The sequence below is a fragment of the Salmo trutta genome, chromosome 32 (assembly GCF_901001165.1).
Source record: "Salmo trutta chromosome 32, fSalTru1.1, whole genome shotgun sequence".
Classification (NCBI taxonomy): Eukaryota; Metazoa; Chordata; class Actinopteri; order Salmoniformes; family Salmonidae; genus Salmo; species Salmo trutta.
In genome coordinates, this window is record NC_042988.1 from 30,209,372 (window position 1) to 30,234,379 (window position 25,008).

Below are 25,008 nucleotides of genomic sequence, written 5' to 3' on the forward strand. Positions count from 1 at the left end.
TTTCCAAGCTGTTTAAAGGCACAGTCAACTTAGTGTAAACTTCTGACCCACTGGAATTGGGATACAGTGAATTATAAGTGAAATAATCTGTGTGTAAACAATTGTTGGAAAAATTACTTGTGTCATGCACAAACTAGATGTCCTAACCGACTTGCCAAAACTATAGTTTGTTGACAAGAAATTTCTGGAGTGGTTGAAAAACGACTTTTAATGACTCCTACCTAAGTGTATGTAAACTTCCAACTTCAACTGTATATATATATCCACATATATAGATTGATTGATTGATTGATTGATTGATATAATAGAAATCGAGGTGAGGGCAATGGAAATGCATTTGGCAGTTGATCTACTTCTGTTCTGTAAATGTGCTCTTTTCGAAGGATGGATCCCAGTCCTTTCAGGGCTATGGGGTACGGGGGATCAGGGGTGGTCTGCCGGGCATTGGGATGACAACCCTACTCAGGATGAGGAGGGCTTTAAGCGGGTGGAATAGTGGGGACCAATTGGAGGTTTACTTAGTAGCAATGCAAATATCAAGGTACAGCTATATAGACATTCAATTATCATGTTACTTTTTAATGATACGTTTACAAACATATATATTTTTAGAAATAGAATTGAAAGTTGTGTCTCATTATGGTAAGTGGTGAAATAAGTATAGCCAGTTACAATTGTAATGGCTTAGCAGATAATAAGAAAAGACAATCAGTATTAACCTGGCTAAAAGAGAAGGAATATAATATCTATTGTTTACAGGAAACTCATTCAACAATTTTAGATTAAGTTTTGTGGAAAAAGGACTGGGGGGGTGAAATATATTTCTCCCATGGGCAAAGAAATTCAAAAGGGATGATGGTTTTAACTAACAGTAATTTTGATCCAAATGTGCAAATTGTCCAAAGATCATCAAGGTAGATGGATTATTTTAAATATGTTATTGGACAATAAACAGATATGGCTTATTAACCTATACGGTCCAAATAATGATGATCCAAGCTTCTTTGAAAATATATATAAGAATTGATCAACTCTACAAGCAACACTAGACTCTATTATTATGGTGGGAGATTTTAATACGGTCTTAAATACCTCTATGGACCGGAAAGGAAATCACACTACAAACTATCACCCTCAGGCACTTAAGGAAATCATGAATGTCATGGATATATTGGAATTAGTGGATATATGGAGACTTAAATACCCTGACCTAGTGAGATATACATGGCGGAGGCTTAATCAAGCTAGTTGTCTTGACTACTTTCTTATGCCATTCTCTTTGGCACCAAAAGTTTAAAAAGTAGGGGACAGAATGCGATCGGATCATCACATAATTGGCATATATGTTACTCTTACAGAATTTCCATGTGGGTGAGGATTTTGGAAATGTAATGAAAGCCTACTAGATGATAAATTGTTTGGAACTAGGACAGAAGAATTTACAACTGACTTTTTCAGACATAACATAGGTACAGCAAATCCCCGTATTGTATGTGACACTCTTAAATGTGCCTTTAGAAGCCATGCAATTCAATACGCATCTATAAAACAAAAGCAATTTAGATCAAAAGAGTCAAGATTAACAAAGGAAATTGAAGGACTAACAGTACAGTTAGATAGCAATAAAAACTGTACCATAGAGGCACAGAATAAGTTAGAGGAAAAACAAAAAGAAATGGAGGAACTTATTCAAGAAAGATCCAGTGTAATATATTATAAAAATAAAGCGAACTGGATGGAATATGGGGAAAAATGCACCAAATTCTTTTTCAATCTTCAATATAGAAATGCTACCAAAAAAATGTATTGAAACTTGTTACAAATGATGGAGTCATGCATGATTCACCAAATTATATTTTGAAAGAGGAAGTAAAGTACTTTAAGAATATGTTTTCATTTCAGTCTCCTCCATCTCCACTAACTGAAACTAATTGTGTGGATTTTTTTCCCTAATAATAATGTAAAATGAACATCTGTACAGAAAGACTCATGTAAAGGCCAAATTACAGAGGAGGAACTTCTTGATGCAATTAAAGCCTTTAAGACTGTGAAAACTCCAGGGCTGGATGGCATACCAGTGGAAGTATACAAAACTGTTTTTGATATACTCAGAGGGCCATTATTAGCATGTTTTAACCCCTCCTATATAAATGGTAGATTATCAGACACGCAACAAGAAGGTCTGATATCATTATTACTGAAACAAGACCCAAGTGGTATATATAAAGATCCAGTCCATTTAAAAAATTGGAGACCTCTTACACTTCAGTGTTGTGATGCAAAAATCCTAGCAAAATGCTTGGCGCATAGAATTAAAAAAGTATTGTCAGATATTATTAATCCTAATCAGACAGGTTTTTTACATGGACGATACATTGGAGATAATATAAGACAAGTACTGGAAACAATAGAATAATATGAAATATCAGGGACACCAGGCCTGGTTTTCATAGCTGATTTTGAAAACGGCTTTTGATAAAGTACGACTGAAGTTTATATATAAATGCCTAGAATATTTCAATTTTGGGGAATCTCTTATAAAGTGGGTTAAAGTTATGTATAGTAATCCAAGGTGTACAATAGTAAATAATGGCTACATCTCAGAAAGTTTTAAACTATCTAGAGGAGTAAAACAAGGTTGTCCACTATCTGCATATCTATTTATTATTGCCATCGAAATGTTAGCTGTTAAAATTAGATCAAACACTAATATTAAGAGATTAGAAATCAGTGGCTTAAAAACTAAGGTGTCATTGTACACTGATGATTCATGTTTTCTTTTAAAACCACAATTAGAATCTCTCCACAGCCTCATAAAGGATCTAGATACTTTTGCTATCCTCTCTGGATTAAAACCAAATTATGATAAGTGTACTTACTATATTACGTATTGGATCACAAAAAAAATGCAAATTTTACATTAGCGTGTAGTTTACCAATTATATGGTCTGACAGAGATGTGGACATACTCGGTATACAAATCCCAAAAGAAAGAAATGATCTCACACCAATATATTTTTATAGAAAGTTAGCAAAATAGATAAGATCTTGCTACCATGGAAAGGAAAATACCTGTCTATTTTTGGAAAAATCACCCTGATTAACTCTTTAGTCATATCACAGTTTACCTATTTGCTTATGGTTTTGCCAACACCGAGTGACCTGCTTTTTAAATTATATGAACAAAAAATATTCTATTTTATTTGGAATGGCAAGCCAGACAAAATTAAAAGGGCCTATTTATATAACGAATATGAATTTGGAGGACAGAAATTATTAAATATTAAAGCATTAGACCTCTCACTAAAGGCATCAGTCATACAAAATTTATACTTAAATCCAAACTGGTTCTCTAGTAAATTGGTAGGAATGTCTCATCCTATGTTCAAGATTGGCCTTTTTCCCTTTATTCAGATGACACTTGCTCACTTTCGGTTGTTTGAAAAGGAAATAATCTCCAAAATATCGTTATTTTTTAAACAAGCCTTAAAAATTTGGTTGCAATTTCAGTTTAATCCACCTGAAAAGACAGAACAAATAATACAACAAATATTGTGGTTAAACTCAAATATACTAATTGATTTAAAAAAAAGTTATTTTTCGAAGACATTTTTAAAAAGGTATAATTTTAGTGAATAATATCATAAATAGGACTTGTGTAGTTATGTCACACATGCAGCTAACACAGACATATAGAAATGTCTGCTCTACCCAAAATTACAACCAATTAATTGCAGCATTACCACAAAAATGGAAGAGGCAAGTAGAAGGGGAAAAAAGTAAGGAACTTGTTCAGGTTCAGAAATTTTGTGAAATAGCAGTCACAAATAGAAATCAAACTGGATCAGAAATAGAGGAAGGACTAAAAACAAACAACATATAACTATTGTAAAATAGATTGTGTCTGTAAAAGGTGTTTAAGATGTATAAACTGAAGTTAGAAGCCTAAGTGTTATTGTTTATTAGTTTACTCCAATTGGGGGAAGGGTGGTAGGGTTTGCGGGGAATAATAAAGGTATATTTAAAAAAAAGTATGTTTATATAGGTATCTGTATGTATATATGTGTGTATGTATGTATATATATATATATATATATATATATATATATATATATATATATATTTACCAAAAAAAAGATACAAATAAAAATTTAAAAAAGAGACTGAGCACTACAGAGAAACTACTAATCTTGTGGGCAGTATCTGACCAAACTAAGTGAGATATTAGTTCTGGGTTACATAACACAGTAATAAGCACATTGATTTCCCCCATAGAATTATTCTTATTCTAATTATTTCCACAACCTATGAATAGCATAAAACTCAAAAGTACTTAGCTCTTTCTGCATCCTTACCACAACTCTTCAGAGCCATGCACCTGAATTTAACAAGTAAACAGACTATGCCTACCATAGAGACAGAAAGAGAGGCAGAGAGAAAGGAAGAAATATATATAGAGAGAAATAAGTTATTTTTATAGGCCACGGAGTGCTAGGCTTACCTGCTGTAATTCCAGGTAGTCATGTAATCTATTTCAAAAGGCTAGGGTTAGGCTATGTAGGCCTTTCAGCTTTTATTGAGAGGTCACTCAAGACAAAATGGAGGATGAGAAACTTAGAAAAACAAAATCCAATCCACATTATAGGCCCAGGTCCCACTCCCAAGCACTTTGTCCTACCTAGACCCAATATCTTGTGCACATGGTCTGAACACTTTGGATAGGTGAAACAAGACAGCATCAGACCTTTCTGCCCTGAACCAAAGTTAAAGGAAACTTAAATGATTCTTCCATGTTGAGTAGGGATGTAGGCCTCTGTGATGAAGGACTCGCTATGTCCTCAATTAAAAGCAGGTCGTGTCTATCTATAACTAAAGATGGAGGAGGGGTGGATCAAGGACGTGCCACTCTCAGGGATAAATGACAACCAGAATGTGGGAAACTTATTAAGGAAGAACAATGTCAATTATCTCCTGTGAGACCCAGTTAGGAGAGATGATAAATCCGATTCACATGCCAATGTGTAGTAGGCTGTTACTGTAGCCTACCAGGGTAGAGAGAGGAGAGCTTAGACACAGCAACTATAAATGCACAAAGTAATGGGGAGCCGTATCTTGTAATACCTTTAGCATAACACAGTGAAAAATAGGTCAATCTACAGTCAACATTATAAGGTACAGGGAGATTTAACTATTATACATACATATACACCCTAGTGTTTCAATAATTGCAAACGGAATAATATCAAACTTTAATATGGACTTCAAGCAATAGAAACACTATTGTAAGCCAAGTGCACACATTCTTAGTTGATGCTATTTTCACAATAAGGCAAAATGTTTTGACAACAGAGAAATAACAGCAACTCTCATGTCCAAGCTTTATCAAACAACATCAACAAATACTCGTCAACTCAGCGCCAAACAAGCTAAGAGCACAACTAAGATGAAAGCACACAGAGCACTGTACCGAAAGTGGCGGGAGATGCTCCTATCCCTCCCCATGCCTCTTCAGGGTACCAGGAAGTTGTGAAAGAGCTCTGAACAAGAAGGTAAGTAGGCGTCTCCTCGTCCTTAACAAGAGTAATTAGTCCTCATGTGGTTTAAATAAAGAAAATAACTCTCAAGGAGAAACAGCGGGGAGAAAGACAGGAGAAGAGGAAGAAGGTGAGCTTGCTGCAGGGTAGGAAGCCAGCCGCCCAAAAAAGAGAGAGATGGAGTAAGAGAAGAATAAAAAGCGTGTCTCTCTCTCTCAAAAATCTCAAGACCTCCAAAACATCCTCAGGACAGCGTCAGATGATACGCCTCTCTTTGTTCCACTCCTCTCCTCCTCCTCTCCCTTGTCCTTGTCTACTGGGTCACCCAGGGGTGGTCATGGCAACCGCTCGATTCCAAAATGCTCATGTGTGTCCAAGGTGTCACCCAAAGTGAGAATGGAAAAGACTTAGTCGTCTAGTCTCTCAGAGGACGGAGGGAGGAACGGGTGAGTAGGGAGAGAGGAGAGAAGAGTCCCTTCTGAATTACAGAGGCAGGTCGGCACAGACTGTAAGATCCACTGATGAGCAAATTATGTAATGGAATGGATAGAGAAGGATTGAGGTCTATTATATGAAGCAGAGAATCACACATCAATTGCAACAACAGTTGCCAACAGCACAGCGGTGGAATCTCCCCCAGAAAACATACTCACAGGTGACTATTTAAACACTATATACCAACTTTACCCACACTATTAGATAGGACATGCTGCAATAAAACGTCTCTGTAACTTTCCAGTTAACGAGACATATAAACAATGCTCCAATATTTTCAACTTACTATTTGCCCACATAATGTCAAATAACTACCACATAACATTGCAGGACATACTGCACTGTATGCTCTTCTCCAAAGCTGCATTGTTTGATATGGGTGACACTTGTCACCCATAACACTATATGTTTTGCAGAACATTAAAGTGTTCCAGCACTTGCTAACCCATGGGTTGTTCGTCAGTTTAAGAAGTTCTGCTGGCGCCTGCTTCAGAAATCTAAGAGAGAATTTATTAAAAGAAGTAGGCTGCTTAAAAATAGAACACATCCGTGGGGAGAGATGGGTAGATTGGCTGGGACAGAGGCACAAGCTGGCTGGTCAAGTTTAGAAGAAGCAGGAGAGAACAGTGACTTCACCTATGAATCCACAGGGCAAGTGCACACCAAGACAGTGATAATCAAAGAGAGAAGAGGAAAGATAATGAAAGAGAGAGAGAGAGAGATAATAAAGTCTGTGAAAACACCCAGTGAGAGATCATCTGGGTCCACCCATTATAAACAGAGAGTTAATATTGATGAGAGAGACTGAGACAGTGGTGGAGGTGTGACGCACACGCTGCTGTTCTCACATGGTAATCTATGTAGGGAGGCATTGGAGATGTAGCATTGGAGATACTATATGTATCCGTGTAGCAAAACCGAATGTGAGCTTGCGAGATTAGAATGGTTCGTACGAGGCTAGTAGAGATGCATATGTTATTCAAATCTAGCCCATCACTGCCCAGCAAAGGTCAGAGGGATGAAAACAATAAAGTACAGCAAGCAACACAGGACAATCTACATTAGTCCAAATGGCAACAGCTGGAGCTGCAGGGTTTTAGACTTTATTCCAGAGATTGAACCTCATCAGCAACCATTTACATCAATCAGGACCTCAACATCCTCAAAACTGAGCAAAACTGTTTCACAACAAACTGGATGCTGTAGTACGATGCCATGTGAAATCAAACCTGTGCAAAGTACAGTTCGAAAGCACTATCATGACACATGGTGAGACCCAGATGCAGACACAGGACGCAGATGGTTGGAGTTTAAGATGTTAAATAATCCAAAAAGGGGTAGGCAAGAGAATGGTCGTGGACAGGGAAAATGTCAAAACCAGTTCAGAGTCCAGGAGGTACAGAGTGGCAGACAGGCTCGAGGTAAAGGCAGGCAGGTATGCACCTACCTGGGTGCATACCTGGCTGACTGGGGTGTCGGCGGTGAAAATTGGCGATGAGGGCCGGGTACAGAATGTCTTTAGCAGGGACCCAGCACCTCTCCTCCGGGCCATAACCCTCCCAATCAACCAGGTACTGGAAACCCCTGCCCCATGGTCGAACCTTCAGGAGGCGTCTCACCGTATATGCTGTCTGGCCATCGCTGACCCAGGGGGGAGGGACGGGCCTGGAAACAGAAGACAAAGGACTGTGAGACACAGGCTTAATCCTAGACATATGGAAGGTAGGGTGAATACGGAGGGTACAGGGTAACACAAGACGGACAGCAGTGGAACTCAGGACTGATAGGAAAAGGACCAATGAAATGGGGAAACAGCTTGCAGGACTACCCGAAGGGGCAGAACCCGAGTGGAAAGCCCTACCCTCTGCCCAATGCGGTAGCGGGGAGCTGGGGTCCGACGACGGTCTGCTTGTCAACAATACCTGGAGTTGGTCTTGAGAGTAGCCGCCCTCCAGGTACGTCGACAGCGGTGGACAAACATCTGGGCCAAGGGTACGCAAACCTCCTGCTCTTGTTCCGGGAAGAGTGGAGGTTGATACCCCATGGAGCACTCGAAAGGGGAGAGTCCCGTGGCAGAACAGGGAAGGGTGTTCCGGGCATACTCCACCCAGACCAGTTGACGGCTCCAGGTAGTGGGGTTGGTTGAAACCAGGCATCTTAAGGTGGTCTCCAGGTCCCGATTAGCTCGCTCCGTTTGATTGGGGATGGAATTCGGAGGATAGCCAGATGAGAATTGAGGACCTCGGTCGGAAACCATATCCACCGGGAGACCATGGATCCGGAAGACGTGCTGCACCATGAGATGGGTCATTTCCTTGTCAGAGGGTAGTTTAGGGAGAGGGATGAAATGAGCAGCTTTAGAAAACCAACTCACCGCTGTCAGAATGACGGTGTTGCCATCAGACGGGGGAAGCCCAGTGACAAAGCCCAGAGAGATATGGGACCAGGGACGATGAGGGACTGGTAGTGGTTGAAGAAGGCCAGAAGGAGCTTGCCGTGGAGTCTTGTTCTTGGCGTACACCGTGTTGTCGAAGGAAGGCTAGGGTAGGGTGGTAACCAGGATGACAGGTTAGCCTGGAGGAATGAGCCCATTCCAGGATCCGGGACCGGACTGCGTTAGGGACAAACAGCCGGTTGGCCGGGCCCCCTTCAGGTCCAGGCTGGGAACGTTGTGCTTTGCAAACCAGGGTCTCAATACCCCCAATCCACTGTGGCTTCTAGGCATGAGGTAGGGAGAATGGTTTCGGTGACCGAGGGTGTGGCAGAGGAACTGTATTGGCGAGAGAGAGCATCAGGCTTCACATTTTTGGATCCTGGGCGGTAGGAAATGGTGAAGTTGAATCTGGTAAACAACAGAGCCCACCGGGTATGCCTAAAGTTAAGGCACTTGGCTGTACGGAGATAGTCCTGATTTTTATGGTCGGTCCAGACCAAGAATGGCTGTTCTGCTCCTTCCAGCCAGTGCCTCCACTCTTCCAACGCCATCTTGACCACCAGGAGTTCTCGGTTGCCTATGTCGTAGTTCCTCTCTGCAGAATTGAGATGATGGGACAGGAAGGCACAGGGATGAAGCTTTTGGTCCTGGGCAGATCGCTGGGACAGGATGGCCCCAACTCCAACATCAGATGCATCCACCACAACCACAAATTGACGCGGCGGGTCTGGATGGATGAGGATGGGTGCTGTTGTGAACCGATGCTTCAGGTCCACAAAGGCTTTGTTGACAGCAGGAGACCATTTGAACAGTACTTTGGGAGAAGTGAGGGCCAAGAGGGGGGCCGCCAGGTTGCAGTAACCCCAAATGAAACGGCGGTAGAAGTTTGCAAATCCTAGGAAATGTTGAAACTGCACCTTGGATGTAAGATGAGGCCAATCCACCACTGCTTTCACCTTTCCAGGATCATCTGGACATTACCCTCAGCAATGACATATCCCAGAAAAGTGATTATAGAGCGGTGGAACACACACTTCTCGGCTTTCACGAACAGTTGGTTCTCCAGGAGGCGCTGAAAGACCTGCCTGACGTGAAGAACATGTTCTTGGGCAGACCGGGGAAAAAACAGGATGTCGTCAAGGTAGACGAACACAAAACAGTTGAGCATGTCCTGGAGCACATCGTTTACCAAAGCCTGAAAGACAGCGGGGGCGTTGGTGAGTCCAAACGGCATGACCTGATACTCATAATGTCCACTGGCTGTGTTGAAGGCTGTCTTCCACTCATCCCCTTCGCGTATCCGAACCAGGTGGTAGGCATTCCGAAGGTCCAACTTGGAAAAAATGGTGGCCCCCTGGAGGGGTCCAAAAGCCGAGGAGAGGAGAAGTAAGGGGTAACAATTAAAAAATAAATAATTTGAAAACAAGCAACACCTGGAGGGGTTGGAGACAATAACAAGGACAGGTGAAACAGGTCAGGGTGTGACAAGCACACATTTTAGTTGTCAACCAAACAAAATCAATCACATTTTCTTGTCCCTTTTTAAGGTAAAAATCTAATGCTATCTTCCATCTGTCTGGTTAACAACAACCAGTAAATCTTACAGAGTGCTGACAGAGTCACAAACACAGGAAAAGTACTGATTATATCACGACAAGACAGTGAACAAGGTCTGCCCAGGTCTGTGTCTGCCCAGGTCTGTGTCTGCCCATTACAGACTGGGTCACAGCTCTCTGACTAACACCTAAAGGAATAAGGGGATTATGGGCAATGAGAGTCAGTGGTATCATTATTCCCTAACACTTAATGTTTTTGGTCCAGCCCAAAAATGTAAAAATATGTTTGTTTCATTTCAGTCTGATATGAGTTTCCATAACTACACATCACTTGCGTTATGCAGTATAAAAAAAGAAAAAAAAGGTTTTACTTGCAGATTTTAATTACAAAAATAAACAATACAATATACTGTGCTAGACAGTATCAGGCACTGCAAAAAGTACCTAGAGTGACACGGAGCCTGCAGTGATTGGTCGAGATTTCTCAATGCAGTGGACCGCTCTCGTCCCTTGACAGCTTCAGGAGCGAATGGAACAGACTGAACTCTGTAGTTCTGTTCAGGACAACACGATGAACAAAGGCAACCATACGTAAATACATTCATGATTTCTTATTCCAAATGGGTGGCGGTTCATGTGCAAACTATATGATTACCGTGAGAATAGTTCTGAAAATGTATTGACGATAAGTGTCTTTTCCTCTCTCCTTCTCCATGTCGTTGTGTAAAAGCCGTATTGTGTGTAAGTGTGTATGTTTATTCTGTGTTATTATTTAGTTAGCTAGTAAATAAATAATGAAACCAATTTGTGTAGTACTGAATCATGAGTAAGGCTGGGGTTTTTGCAGATGCATGAGGTTACGACTGTTCAGAATGATGATATGATACGAGGTAATGATTAATAAGATGACTGTTTATCGATGTAATATATATATATACCTTATAGAGTTTAATTCAGGAGATGGTAACTCTTTAAACAACTTCTTCCGTGGTGCCCCAAATTCCTAATGAGTCAGTCGTTAAATTATTAACTTATTCGGGTAACAGTTAAACAGTGGATTAAATAAATAACAGTCATCAGATTAATGAAAGTAAAGTCACGACAATGTCATCACTCAGCAAAACGCCTGTTACTCAGTCAGAGGCTGTAGCATAGCACAGAGCCAATATGGATATTTGGAACTTCTTCCGAAAGAGAGGCAAAAAGAAGCAAGCAGGTTGAGCACGAGCAGGCAGCAGTGAATGATGTGGAGGGGGCAGAACAGCCATTAAGTCAAAGTGCAGCATCAGCAGCTGAGTTAGCCACAGGTTTGTGCAGGGTTGGTGGTAGCTAACTAGCTAGTCTCCCTCAGCATAAGGGTTGGCTAATGCTAGTAAGCTAGCATTAGTGCTCAGCATCTTTAAGTGGCAGAAGAGCGCAGATGGAGCGAGAACAGAGGTGGGGTGAGCACACAGTAGACTGTATCACTTCAAGCTGCTCTGTAGATTATTTATTTGCACAAATTAAAACAGGTGAAATACAGACAATGAAAACGTAAAACATGGTTTACAAAGAATTTGCAGGTTAGGTAAAAAAGCCCCTGAAATTACTACTAAAACATTTTTTACAACCAGGACAGGAAAAGAGAGGAGGGTAGACAAGACATAGTAACATAAAAGACTAAGATACAGCAACAGAAGAGGGCAGACGACACAGAGAAAATGATGGAGAGAGGCAGAGGAGGGGTGAGCACACAGTGGACTGTATCACTTAAAGCTGCTCTATGGATTCTAATTACTGCACAGCGTGCGTGCATGTGTGCGTGTGAGTGAGTGAGTGAGAGAGATTGGGTACTGTGGGATTCTTTAATCCATTTGGCTCATTGGACAGGCCAGAGTCTGTTTGAAGTTGTTGAGTGGTATGGAGGTTTTTGGCAATACATTGTAGATGTATTTGGTCCAGAGAAGAGAGTAGAGAGTGTTCCAGAGTAGAGACACAGTAGATTTGCAATTGAGTACTGGCAGTGTCTGCTGTGGGAGGTGGGAAGGTGCAAGTTACCTGTTGCTGGACCCAAGGAAGAGTAGCTGCTGCCTTGGCAAATCTCTCAATGTTCACCTCGAAGTGCACCAAATTAATGCATTTAGCTGTTGAAATTCCTTTCTTTTTTGGGGGCTGGGGGAGAATGCCCCCACACCCTTATTGGCTTTGGGCTAAGCCCCAAATGTCTTCAAATCCTACAAAACGCCCCTGATGAGAGCAGAGAAAAGAGAAGTCTTTGGGAGTAAGATTCTGCTGTGCCAGATACAAATGAGACCCAAATTGCATTACCTTCTCCCATTATCACATCTGTCACATTATGTTACATTACCTTTTACCTCCACTCCCACTGAGGGAGGGAGCAGACTAAACTCTCTCCAGTCTCCAGTCAACACTGGTTATGCAACAACAATATGAGCCTTCTGTTTTTGGAGGGGGGGGAGAGTGCGCTAGGAATATTCCTTGATGGTGAGAGAAACTCATCATCACTGCACAAAATGTATAAGAAGGAGAAAGCAACAAACAACGCCCATTGAGAAGCCAGGACATGAATTTATTTTGACAATTGATAACACGTAAACTAGAACCCCCACCGTTGGTAGCCTACAGTAGCTATCAACTAAGTATTAGTACCATTGCGTTCTGACAAAACAGTCCTGTCTACCAACCATCATTAGTACAGTTGTTGACAAATAGCAGCAATCTTCTAAACTCCAAACTCTATGACATTTTACCATCACAACTGGCCTCAGGGCATGATCAAGTACAGGAAGATGAGAGGAACACAAAACTAATCAAACTGGCCAAAGGCTTAGTCAAACAAACCAAAATCCTCCACACGCAATAAAAATAAATATATGTTTTATTGTCACATACACTAGACAGAAGCAGTGAAATGTGTTTAACAGGGTCACTAATAATAGTACAGTGCCCCTGGATCAAATTAGCGTAAAGTGCCTTGCTCAAGGGCACGTAGACAGATTTTTCACCTTGTCGGCTCAGGTTTTCGAACCAGCAACCTTTCGGTTACTGGCCCAATGCTCTAACCGCTAGGCTACCTGCCGCCCCTCTACTGTATCTTATGGAGTACACAACACCTGCATAACTGTCTATTTCACAACACCTGCCCAAATCACAGTACTGACATCACTCAGATCACCAGGCAGCAGTACTCACCTGAAGCAGGTCATCATCAGCAGCATCGCTTTCTGCAGGGTTTACAAATCCAAACCAGGGGAAGGAAATGTGTGTGTGTACGCGTATGTGTGTGTGTGTCCAAAGCCTGTCACTGCAGTGTGCAGATGCAGCAGATGTAAGCGTGAGAGTGACTGTGTGTGCATCTCTCTACCACCAACAGCAAAGTGCCTGCAGAGAAGCTAAGAGCTGGATGAAAAAAACGATCATAATCAACAATGAGATGCAAAAAATGTATGTGGTGTATAAGTCTCTCAGACACACAGAAAGTGCCTGCGTACGCAAAAGGGTTTATTTTCTACTTCGCTATCAATGCTGAGAAGAAAGAAACATGATATTCCCTGGGGACTTTGACAGTTTCCTCTGTACCGGAGGGATAAATGGGCTGCGTCCCCAAATGCCATCCTATTACCTACATAGTGCACTAGTTTAGAGAAGAGCCTGGTCAAAAGTAGTGGACCTTATAGAGAACAGGGTGCTATTTGGGATGTTACCATGGAGTATGCAAACCAAACTGACATCTCCTGCCTGAGGAGGATTTCAAACAGGCAGTCCTCACCACGAGACAGCCCACTGGTGACATCTGATCAAAGTCATTGAGCTTCGCCACATAACTGATTCTGTTCCTGCCACCATTCTGAGGAAAAAGTATGAGGAAAGCAGTTTTTCTATGAAATATTGATTGTTACGCAATTAAATTGCTCTTGTTCCTCCAATGCAGACCTATTATTGTTCAAGACTACCATATCGATTAATACCTCAGCCAGGGCCTGTATTTATAAAGCATCTCTGAGTAGAAGTTCTGATCTAGGATCAGGTCCCCCCTGCCCATATAATTCTATTCAATATGATCTAAAAGGCTAAACTAATCCTATATCAGCACACTTACTGGTCCTGGTCGATTAAACACACTAAGGTCTATTCGACTCTCCCCAAGCTCATTTCGGTGTAGTAGAACACTAAAACACAAAGGTTATTGGTAGACCACTTGAATATGATTAATTACAATGAACATTCAAAGCTCCCCCTGTGGGTAAAATCCATTGTTCTGATCCAATGCACAGTAAGTCATCCAGGTGAGCTGAACTGAACCGATCAATCTAAATGGACAAGATGAATTTGGGATTGCGCAAAGGGTTCAGTTTTCCAGGACTACTCCATATGTTCTCACAATAGTATGAAAACATACAAATAAAAATGTGCAACTCAATCAGGTTCCATTCAATTCATTACAATGGTATTAGTCCCCTTGAGGGCAACTAGGAATACTACACCATGTGATGAATCTAAGATTTTACCATAGATCATAAACATTATATACAGTATGTATATGGACATCATAGCATTTCACATGTCTGAGCCTTCCCTGTGAGCAACCTTGATGAAACATATCCAATATCAAAGCACTAATCATATCACACACATACAAACACAAACTGCATCTTCAAACTCAGGTCTGGCACCAAGGCTGTTCACTCACTCTAAAATATGAATATGCTGTCCTGATTATATCAGCTTGGTAACTGAATATCTGTCCACCGCTGTGTATGAGTGTGTACCAATAATACTGTCACTGTTAGTCTTTGTTGTATATTTTGCTATGGGTGGGTGGGTGTGATAAGGAAGTGTGTTTGAATCTGTTGTGCTCGAAGGTGTTTGTGCATTGTGATGCTTGGCAGCTCCTTTAAAAACCCATCAGGGAGAAGAGTCACTAGTCACTATGACAGGATGTGACTCAGAGAACTATATGACTATCAAAGAGATTGTGTGTGTGTGTGTGTGTGTGTGTGTGTGTGTGTGTGTGTGTGTGTGTGTGTGTGTGTGCATTTGTGTTTTTTAGGGGGTGAATCAGTTTTAATATTGCATATATATTGTGGCTTCTATCATTGTAATTGTCATTGTAATTGTCTGCATCATTTCCAATCCCCCTTATATATATTAATTTGAAATATATATTATTTGAAATATATACAGTACCAGTCAAAAGTTTGGACACACCAACTCATTCAACTGTTTTTCTTTATTTTTACTATTTTCTACATTGTAGAATAATAGTGAAGACATCAAAACTATGAAATAACACATGGAATCATGTAGCAACCAAAAAAGTGTTAAACAAATCAAAATCTATTTTAGATTTTAGATTCTTCAAAGTAGCCACCCTTTGCCTTGATGACAGCTTTGCACACTCTTGGCATTCTCTCAACCAGCTATTTATATTTATTATGGATCCCCATTAGCTGCTGCCAAAGCAGCAGCTACTCTTCCTGGGGTCCAGAAGAATTAAGGCAGTTTATACAATTTTAAAAACATTACAATACATTCACAGATCTCACAACACAATGTGTGCCCTCAGGCCCCTACTCCACCACTACCACATATCTACAGTATTTAATCCATGTGTATGTATAGTGCGTATGTTATTGTGTGTGTATGCATATGTCTGTGCCAATGTTTGTGCTGCTTCACAGTCCCCGCTGTTCCATAAGGTGTTTTTTAATCTGTTTTTAAAATCAAATTTTACTGCTTGCGTCATTTACTTGATGTGGAATAGAGTCCCATGTAGTCATGGCTCTCTGTAGTACTATGTGCCTCCCATAGTCTGTTCTGGACTTGGGGACTGTGAAGAGACCACTTGTAGCATGTCTTGTGGGGTATGCATGGATGTCTGAGCTGTGTGCCGGTAGTTTAGACAGACAGCTCGGTGCATTCAACATGTCAATACCTCTCATAAATAAATGTAGTGATGAAGTTAGATAATCTCTCCTCCACTTTCAGCCAGGAGAGATTGACACGCATATTATCTGAGCCAATTGCAATTTTCCTAAGTCCTTTTTTGTGGCACCTGACCACACGACTGAACAGTAGACAAGGTGCGACAAAACCAGGGCCAGTAGGACCTGCCTTGTTGATAGTTTAAGAAGGCAGAGCACCACTTTATTATATATAGACTTCTCCCCATCTTAGCTACTACTGCATCAATATGTTTTGACCATGACAGTTTACAATCTAGGGTTACTCCAAGCAGTTTAGTCATCTCAACCTGCTCAGTTTCCACATTATGTATTACAAGATTTAGTTGAGGGTCAGGGTTTAGTGAGTGTTTGGTTCCAAATAAAACGCTTTTACTTTTAGAAATATTGTGGGCTAACTTATTCCTTGCCACCCACTCTGAAGCTAACTGCTAACTAACTCTTTGTTGAGTGTTGCAGTCATTTCAGTCACTGTAGTAGCTGACGTGTATAGTGTTGAGTCATCCGCATACATAGACACTCTGGCTTTACTCAAAAACGTAGATTCTTAAAAGTAGCAATATTTTGCCTTGATGGCAGCTTTGCACACTCTTGGCATTCTCTCAACCAGCTTCATGAGGTAGTTACCTGGAATGCATTTCAATTAACAGGTGTGCCTTGTTAAAAGTTAATTTGTGAATATTTCCTTCTTAATGAGATTGAGCCAATCAGTTGTGTTGTGACAAAGTAGGGGAGATATATAGAAGATAGCCCTATTTGGTAAAATATCAAGTCCATATTATGGCAAGAACAGCTCAAATAAGCAAAAAGAAATGACAGCCCATCATTATTTTAAGACATGAAGATCAGTCAATGAGGAACATTTCAAGAACTTTGAAAGTCTCTTCAAGTGCAGTCGCAAAAAACATCAAGCGCTATGATGAAACTGGCTCTCATGAGGACCGCCACAGGAATGGAAGACCCAGAGTTATCTCTGCTGCAGAGGATAAGTTCATTAGAGTTACCAGCCTCAGAAATTGCAGCCCAAATAAATGCTTCACAGAGTTCAAGTAACAGACACATCTCAACATCAACTGTTCAGAGAAGAATCAGGCCTTCATGGTCTAATTGCTGCAACAAAAAAACACTACTAAAGGACATCAATAAGAAGAAGAGACTTGTTTGGGCCAAGAAACATGAGCAATTGAGCAATCTGTCCTTTGGTCTGATGAGCCCAAATTTGAGATTTTTGGTTCCAACCACTGTGTCTTTATGAGACACAGAGTAGGTGAACGGATGATCTTCGCATGTGTGGTTCCCACCATGAAGCATGGAGGAGAAGGTGTGATGGTGCTTTGCTGGTGACACTGTCTGGGATTTATTTAGAATTCAAGGCACACTTAACCAGCATGGCTACCACAGCATTCTGCAGCGATACGTCATCTCATCTGGTTTGCTCTTAGAGGGACTATCATTTGTTTTTCAATAGTGCAATGACCCAAAACACACCACCGGGCTGTATAAGGGCTATTTGACCAAGAAGGAGAGTGATGGAGTGCTGCATCAGATGACCTGGCTTCCACAATCACCAGACCTCAACCCAATTGAGATGGTTTGGGATGAGTTGGACCGCAGAGTGAAGGAAAAGTAGCCAACAAGTGCTCAGCATATGTTGGAACTCCTTCAAGACTGTTGGAAAAGCATTCCAGGTGAAGCTGGTTGAGAGAATGCCAAGCGCATGCAAAGCTGTCATCAAGGGAAAGGGTGGCTACTTTGAAGAATCTAAAATCTAAAATAGATTTTGATTTGTTAAACACTTTATTGGTTACTACATGATTCCATATGTGTTATTTCATAGTTTTGATGTCTTCACTATTATTCTACAATGTAGAAAATAGTAAAAAAAAAAAAAAAAAACTGAATGAGTTGGTGTGTCCAATGTTCTGACTGGTATATTTTTTTAAATATATTTTTTCCTTTATTATTACCCCTAGCCCTACCACCCCCCCCCCCCCCTAATTTAAGTAAACTAATGGACAACACTTAGGCTTCTACTTCCAGCTCATATAGTACATACTATATCCATTTTACAGACACAGTATATTTTACATTAGTTGTCTTTTGTTTGTTTTTAGTCCCATCCTTCAGCTACCCTCAACCCCTCCATCGCTGAACAGAATAACATTTTGATCTATTTGCCATATATTATATTCTACTTGCCATATATTTTTCAACTGTGCTGTGATGTTTCCCAAAAAGCTTTGAACCTATATACATTTTACATTAGTTATCTTGTTATTTTTCGCCCCACCCTTCAGCTCCCCTCAACACCTACTCTAAAAGCCATCCAGTTTTGATTTCTATTTGCCATATACTTTTCAACTGTTGTGGGGAGGGGGGGGTGCTTTTATTTAATGACACCTTGAGTTGATCCAGCCTCCCCCCCACAACAGTTGCATTAGAATAGTCTAAATCGCCTCAATATTTGCAGCAATAGGTGACAGTATCTCTCTAGGAGCTGATCTGCCGTCAGTATTGTGGAATCATTCTCTTTCTAACGATGCACTTAGTGAACGTTCTCTCTATGTGGTGTTTTGGGAAACGCATGTGACAACTTTGGCCGTTTTAGGAACAATGGATTGTTAAAATATTCGTAAGCTTATCGGGAAACCGGGCCCTTGTCTGACCCGACCATGACCCAATGCCACAAAGAGGCAGCATGACAGCATGTTATAATCAGCTGATTGGTACCTGACGCTGTCAATCAGCTGCTGATGGTCCTCATTGATTAAGATGTCTGGGAGAGCTTCAGCTAGGTTCTCCACGTTCCGCTCGGCTGCGTACTGCTTCAGAACACCAAACAGCTGTTCCTTTATATCTGGCTCATCACCAAGAACCTCCTCCACCTGCAAGAAGAAGATAAACACAACTTCCTGTTGACCTCTGTGGGCTTGTGAGTGTGGAGACCTCCACAGATGGAGACACAGACAGAGACAGAGTTGGAGACGGAGTCAGACACAGAGATGTAGACGGAGACAGATGCAGAGACAGAAGACAAAGATGCAGGCACACACCCCTGCCACCCACACACCTTCTTGTTAAACTCCAGGGCCTTGTGTGCACGGTCCTGCCTGACACTATCCCCGCTCAGTGACACCTCCCTCATACTGTGGCTGAGGCGCTTGATCCTCCGTCTCATACTGAGCACACCCAGACGCAGTGGGCGCCCCTGTGCCACCTTGATCATGGCCGCCGCCGTTTCGTGATGCTTGACGGGGATCCCGTTGACCTCCATGACGTAGTCGCCGGCCCGGAGGCCGCTGCGGCCCGCCGGAGAGTTGGGCAGGCAGTCATCCACCAAGAGGGGGCAGTCTCCCACGATGGTGAAACCGAAACGGCCGTCGGGGCCTGGGTTGATGTCCATCTAGGGAAGGGGAAGCAACAGTCAGATTAGAATTAGATGTGAAGTCTATTTGATAAGTATCTGCATGGAAAGTAATGGAGATTGTTTTGAAAGTACATGTCATTTTGCCCTAGACTTACGTGTTACCCAGCTCACAGTTCCAGATCATTAGTAGTGATCACACTGAGGCTTAGGTAACATGCAACAACACTGTCACAACCAACTCCTGTCTGCCTTTAAAAAATGTCTCTAGTGAAAAACCGAGGTCAAATGTCCACTATCTGCATCACTGAAGCCTAAATGATTTCCCAACTGTTCCAGACCTGTTCTATGCGTGACACCACTCCGATGCTGGGGGGTACAGTCTTCAGAGTCTGTGCCAGGGCCACCAGGGCCTGGGTGCTGAGAGAGGACACCTCCTGGCCCTCGATGTCCACGACCTGGTCCCCAGGCTGCAGGCCCGCCAGGTAGGCACTGCTGCCCTCAATCACAGACAGGATGTAGCTGGGGCCCGCGCCCCCCAGAGTGAACCCAAACTCCTCCGGCCAGTTCTGATTGGTAGCCGGGAGGGTCAGGTCTGGAGAGTAGTCAGGATTGGGTTGGTTACTTAAGCCTGTTATACATAGCCTGGGTGCCAGTCTGTTTTTGCTGGCTTGACAACTCCTTATGGAACATGTTTGACTTGGCAATGGCAGCAATGTAGTTGACAAGAGCACAAACAGATCTGGGACCAGGATACTTCTAACACAAACACTGCTATTACCAGGGTCTAGAGTCCATGCCTTTCTCAAATACTATCCCCAAATATACCAGATTATAGACCCAGTCACATGCACGCCTCCCGCTGTTGTAGAATGGTAAAACCTCATGGGTCCTTATTTGTTTTACACCAGTAGGAGGCGTGGCGGGAATTCAGGAACTATAATGAGAATCCAGGTTTCCCCAAATACACTGGTGGAGACCCAGGTAAGACCATGGTCAGACCTGCCTCTGGACCAGGGATCCAAAGCAGGGTCTGATAACCTGGGATGACCTGAACACACTGAAGACAGAGCCAGGTAAAACCAGGGCACCTTGATGTATTTGGGGCATAAGAGTGTAGATCATTTTAATAACAATGTCATGCAATGTCACATTATGATACCATTTAAATGGAGACTCAGCGATATGAGCAGCTGTGTGAAGAACCAAAGATACTGGAGAGTGAGTGCCATGCAAGAGGCTGCACTTGTGAGCATGCACACCACAGAGCATCTGCACATGTTCACGAGAGTTTGCGTCACTCTCCTGCAACATGATAGCTGCGTGACAACAATTGCGGAGGAGATTTGCCTCTTGCTTCGCGCTCTTTGATGTTTTGGAAGTCGTCCTGATCTGCTAATGGTACATTTGTATCGCTGAGTCTACGTTTAACTACATTGTAGTCTCTTTTCACAGTTGCTTGTCTCAGAGGCGGAGACAAGTGGCAGTGAAGAGACTACTACAATGTAGCTGTACTTGACTGACCTGGGTTGAAATACTTTATCTGGGCATGATTGAGCTTGCCTGGCACAATGGAACCAATGGAATTGTTGCAAAACTACAAACCCCACCCATCTGGAACCCCAGGCAGGCTAAAGAAAATGCTAAAAGTATTTGAACCCAGATCTGGGACTTGAAACTAGTTTAAAAGTCTTACTGATATTCATTGGATTATTCATTGGAGGACAGCCCATTTGTTGACGGAAAGCATCATCTGAATGGGCGAGAGAACCAGAGACTGAAGCGTCACAAGAATGAAATGGGTTGAGAAGGTTTTTCTGCTCTTAAGGGACATCCACAATGGTCGAACACAATGGTATCACTTTTTAACAGACTATCATACCTCCATAGTATAACGCCCCGCTTGGAGGGTTCGAGAGTGGAACATCAACTATTGGAAAAAACTTGACTTTATTATATAATAGCAATCAATGAGAAATAACCCAATCAATAACAAATATACTTTTAGTTTGAAGAGTGAATATAGTCAATGTTTAGAGAGATCAAATATTAGCACCACATAGTTTTGAGCCCACCTGTCCTCTCCGTCAAGAACAGGTCAAACTGAATACGTTTCCACCATATTGTTTTTACAGATCAACTTGCTTTAAGACCAGTGATCATGAAGGACAGAACATGAGCGAAGGATGCTGTTTTAGACTGTTGGGACTCAGCCTATGTCTGTCATATCTTTCTGTTCTGAACTGCTGGCCCTCCCCTGGTCACTGGCCTCATTCTCATACTGCAGTCAGCGGGTGCCACTCAATACTCCACAAAATGGCTTCCTATCCTCATCTCCTCTCACTCATCTGCACTGATCTGAACAGACGCGATAGCTGAAGGCAAAGTGGCAGATTGAGGCCTATCAAAATTACTTGCTTTGTCTTGTCAAGTTGTTTCAGATCAGTGCAGTTGAAGGAAAGCTGGATACAAGGGAAGGAAACGTCTTTAGATTATTGAGATGTACCCATTCATTCTCCTCTCTCTCTCCTATACCAGACTGTTAACCTCCTAACACTGGAGTCTACAGCCGCAGCCTTATTCATTTAATAGGCCATATGATCATGTAATCCTATGAGGATTAATGTTTAATGAAAAGATTAATAGGTTCCAGCAGGCAGTTTATGCAATTTCAATGTCTTAAGTGGCAATCTTTCTCTCATTATGAAGGGGTGCATGAAGACACACACACACTCTCTCTTTCTCCCTCTGTCTCTTTCTCTTTCTGTATCTCTCTCTTTATCTCTCTCTCTCTCTCTCTCTTAGAAAGGGGTGCATGAAGACACACTCACGCACACACTCTCTCTTTCTCCCTCTCTCTTTCTCTCACTCAGTACCAATGAGTAAAGGTAGCCTATTGTGTGTGGATTTCTTAAAGTGAACAAGAAATGGATGGTCAGATAAGTTTGAGACAATTCAAAGGAGAAAAGCTGGCAACAGTGGCATCATTACATAGTTCTACACTGACTTTGCAGGGAAAATAAAAAGTGATGGTGTTGTGAAAATGTACGAGCCCCGGATTATCTGAATAAAAGTTCAGAACACAGCGAGAACACGTCGTTCTATATTTCACTTTGTAAGTCTCCATGTTTTGTGTCATAAAACAACAAAGTCTAATGTAACGTGTCAAAATAAATTGGGACATCTAGACCTGTGAGAAAGTACATTGGTTAAATCAAACATTTCTTTCTCCGATGTACCAGGACACGCAACCCCACCGTCGAGATTAAACTTCCCACAGCCTTCTTCTCTCTTCTCCAAATCTGAAATACTTCTGAAGCCCACGACCTAGATACACACACACACAGCTTTAGTCCTTTTGTTCTCTTCTGTCTCTTCTCCTCCTCTCTTCAGAAGAGAGGGATGAAGCAGATAAGAGGAATAATAAAAAGGAATTAAAGTAAAGACTTACAGAAATCTTTGGAGGCACCGCGAGGTCCAGACTTGCTCTGGCGCAGCGAGAAGCGGCCCTTGCGGCTCAGAAAGCGCCTCATCTTGACGCTGGTGGTGTCTACTGAGAGGTCAAGGTTCGCGAGGACACGTCCAGTCAACGGCCCAAAGTCCCCATCTCTGGTGCCCAGTCACGCCCTTACCCTCTCTCTGGCTCCTGTACCCAGCTCCAGCTCCAGCACCCCCACCAAGACCTACAACCCAAACCCTCTCAGGTCACATCAGTGTACAAGTAGGCTGATGTCTCCCTTTCACGGATCAAAGAACCAGAGGTATGGAGCAAAAGAGGAGAAGGAGGCTGGGAGAGAGAGGAGACGGTCTGTAAGTCAGGCTCCCCATCGCAGGTAAAATCTGTCGGCCCACAGCCCTAGCTAGCTGCTATCGTGGAGCGCCCATACAAAAACTGGGACACTTTGTCCTCTAATGATTCTTTCGCGAGAAAAGGTAGCGCAAAGCCCCATTTTTCTATAAATACCTCTGCCTCTCTCTCTCTTTTTCACTCACTCTCCTCCAACCCTCTCTCGCTCTGGTTCTTTCAAATGGGGCCCTCTCTAAGGGCTGAGGACTGACCCAGAAACAGTGAGGAGAGCCAGCCAGGGACACTTCTCACTGATTACAGCGTGTCAACCTCAGTGTTGAGGCACTGTAGTCTATAGGTAGTAGGCACACAATGGCTCCTCAAGGTTCATCTAGGAAACTTGAGATTGAGAGAACAGGTTAAAGGTAACACATTCCAGGTGGCATACCATCCTTACATTCCTGAGGCGAGGAAAAGGAGCAAGGCTGGTGAATGTCTATTATACCTGATAACTTCCAGAACCTTGGCTGAGGATCAGGACGAGAGCAATCCTGGTTCCCTGTTAGACACTGACGTCAAGCTTGCACCTCCTCCAAACTGGCTACCTGAAAGTGAGAGACCTGTTCAGTTTCAAATCACCCGTTACAGTACTCTTGTAGATCTGAAATGATAGCAATATCGTGATAGCTCCACCTTGCACTGTAATAGGTTACGTGGACCAGCCATCACATTGCTTACACATATAACCTTTCAGATCTACAGTGTCTAAGAGTAGGGCTGAGGTGTCAGTTTGAAATTTGGCAGTATCCCTCAGTATGAGCCCTGAGGAAACCATTTCCTATTGGTAACAGTGTTTACGCCTCCGGGGCTGACTTGACCTCCATGGATTCGTGATCAGTGTGTTTCCAGTGGGAGATGCAGGCAGCAGCACTACGGCTGGGGATTGTCCTCTGTTCTGACAGTGATCATGGCTCATGTGAAACTCTGCCAAATAAATCTCTAGAGATGATCATGTTCAATAACATACACTATGCAGAAAAATACACAATTGCAGAAAAATATACATCAATACACACCATTGGCATTACATCGTCTGTGAAAATGCCCTGTTGATCTTACAGTAGAAGACTATGGGGGATTTGGGACTTTGATAAGGAAAAAGCCAAAGATATGATTATACGTTTTGTTTCAGGATTGTTTTATTCATGTCAAGTTGCCTGATCCCATTGCATCTATGATAGTTCAAAGGACTCTCAGTAAGGGGCAGCTATACAAAAAACCCAGGGGGGGTGAAAAGGTTTGTCTTCCCTGGTTTGCCTTTCCTGTGGCTCAGTTGGTAGAGCATGGTGTTTGCGACGCCAGGGTTGTGGGTTCAATTCCCACAGGGGGCCAGCACAGGGAGAAAAAAAAATGAAATGTATGGTTCACTACTGTAAGTCGCTCTGGATAAGAGCGTCTGCTAAATGACTAATGTTCATTCTGACAGTCTTGAGAGAGAATGAGAGCGAAAGAAGGCATGGGAGTAAAAAGAGTGAATGAGAAAAAAAGTGAGATGAGACAGAAGGCAACAACAACCACGGGCAAGGTGAGCAGCAAGGCTGCTTTGTCCTGAATCTGCCAGGCTGATGAATCCACTCCCACTCCTCCATCTGGGGCCCACTGAGAGCTGCTGGGTTGCCCACGGCAACTGTAAACACCAGACCCAATCGATCAATAACTGAATCAACCGATCACTTCTCAACCAGCTTTTCAGTCAGGTATACAGTACACAGGAACCATTCCTTCATGACAAGCACATTTCACACATCCACAGGACAAAGAAATTCCTTTTAGTCTTCTGCAGAAAGTCAATCTCAAAGATGACATACAAAGATG

The 25,008-nt window shown here is 42.4% G+C and overlaps 1 protein-coding gene across 8 annotated transcripts in view; it reads right to left on the reverse strand.

Annotated features, from left to right (window-relative positions):
- LOC115171676 (delphilin) overlaps positions 1–23,233 on the reverse strand; it is a 50,816-nt gene extending 27,583 nt beyond the window's left edge. For 4 of the 8 annotated variants that reach the window (XM_029728706.1, XM_029728704.1, XM_029728702.1 and 1 more), the window contains exons 1-5: positions 22,798–23,233; positions 21,043–21,099; positions 19,688–19,941; positions 19,053–19,385; positions 18,713–18,867 (exon numbers count right to left, since the gene is read on the reverse strand). In XM_029728706.1, coding sequence (XP_029584566.1) covers positions 18,713–18,867; positions 19,053–19,385; positions 19,688–19,941; positions 21,043–21,099; positions 22,798–22,879 — 881 coding nt within the window. In that variant the 5' untranslated portion in view covers positions 22,880–23,233. Of the gene's footprint in view, positions 1–5,467; positions 7,370–7,648; positions 7,695–13,211; positions 13,781–18,712; positions 18,868–19,052; positions 19,386–19,687; positions 19,942–21,042; positions 21,100–21,228; positions 21,277–22,797 lie in introns of those variants that run through there. The other 4 variants (XM_029728703.1, XM_029728709.1, XM_029728708.1 and 1 more) reach the window with 4 other exon arrangements.
- Between the last annotated feature and the right edge of the window lie 1,775 nt (positions 23,234–25,008).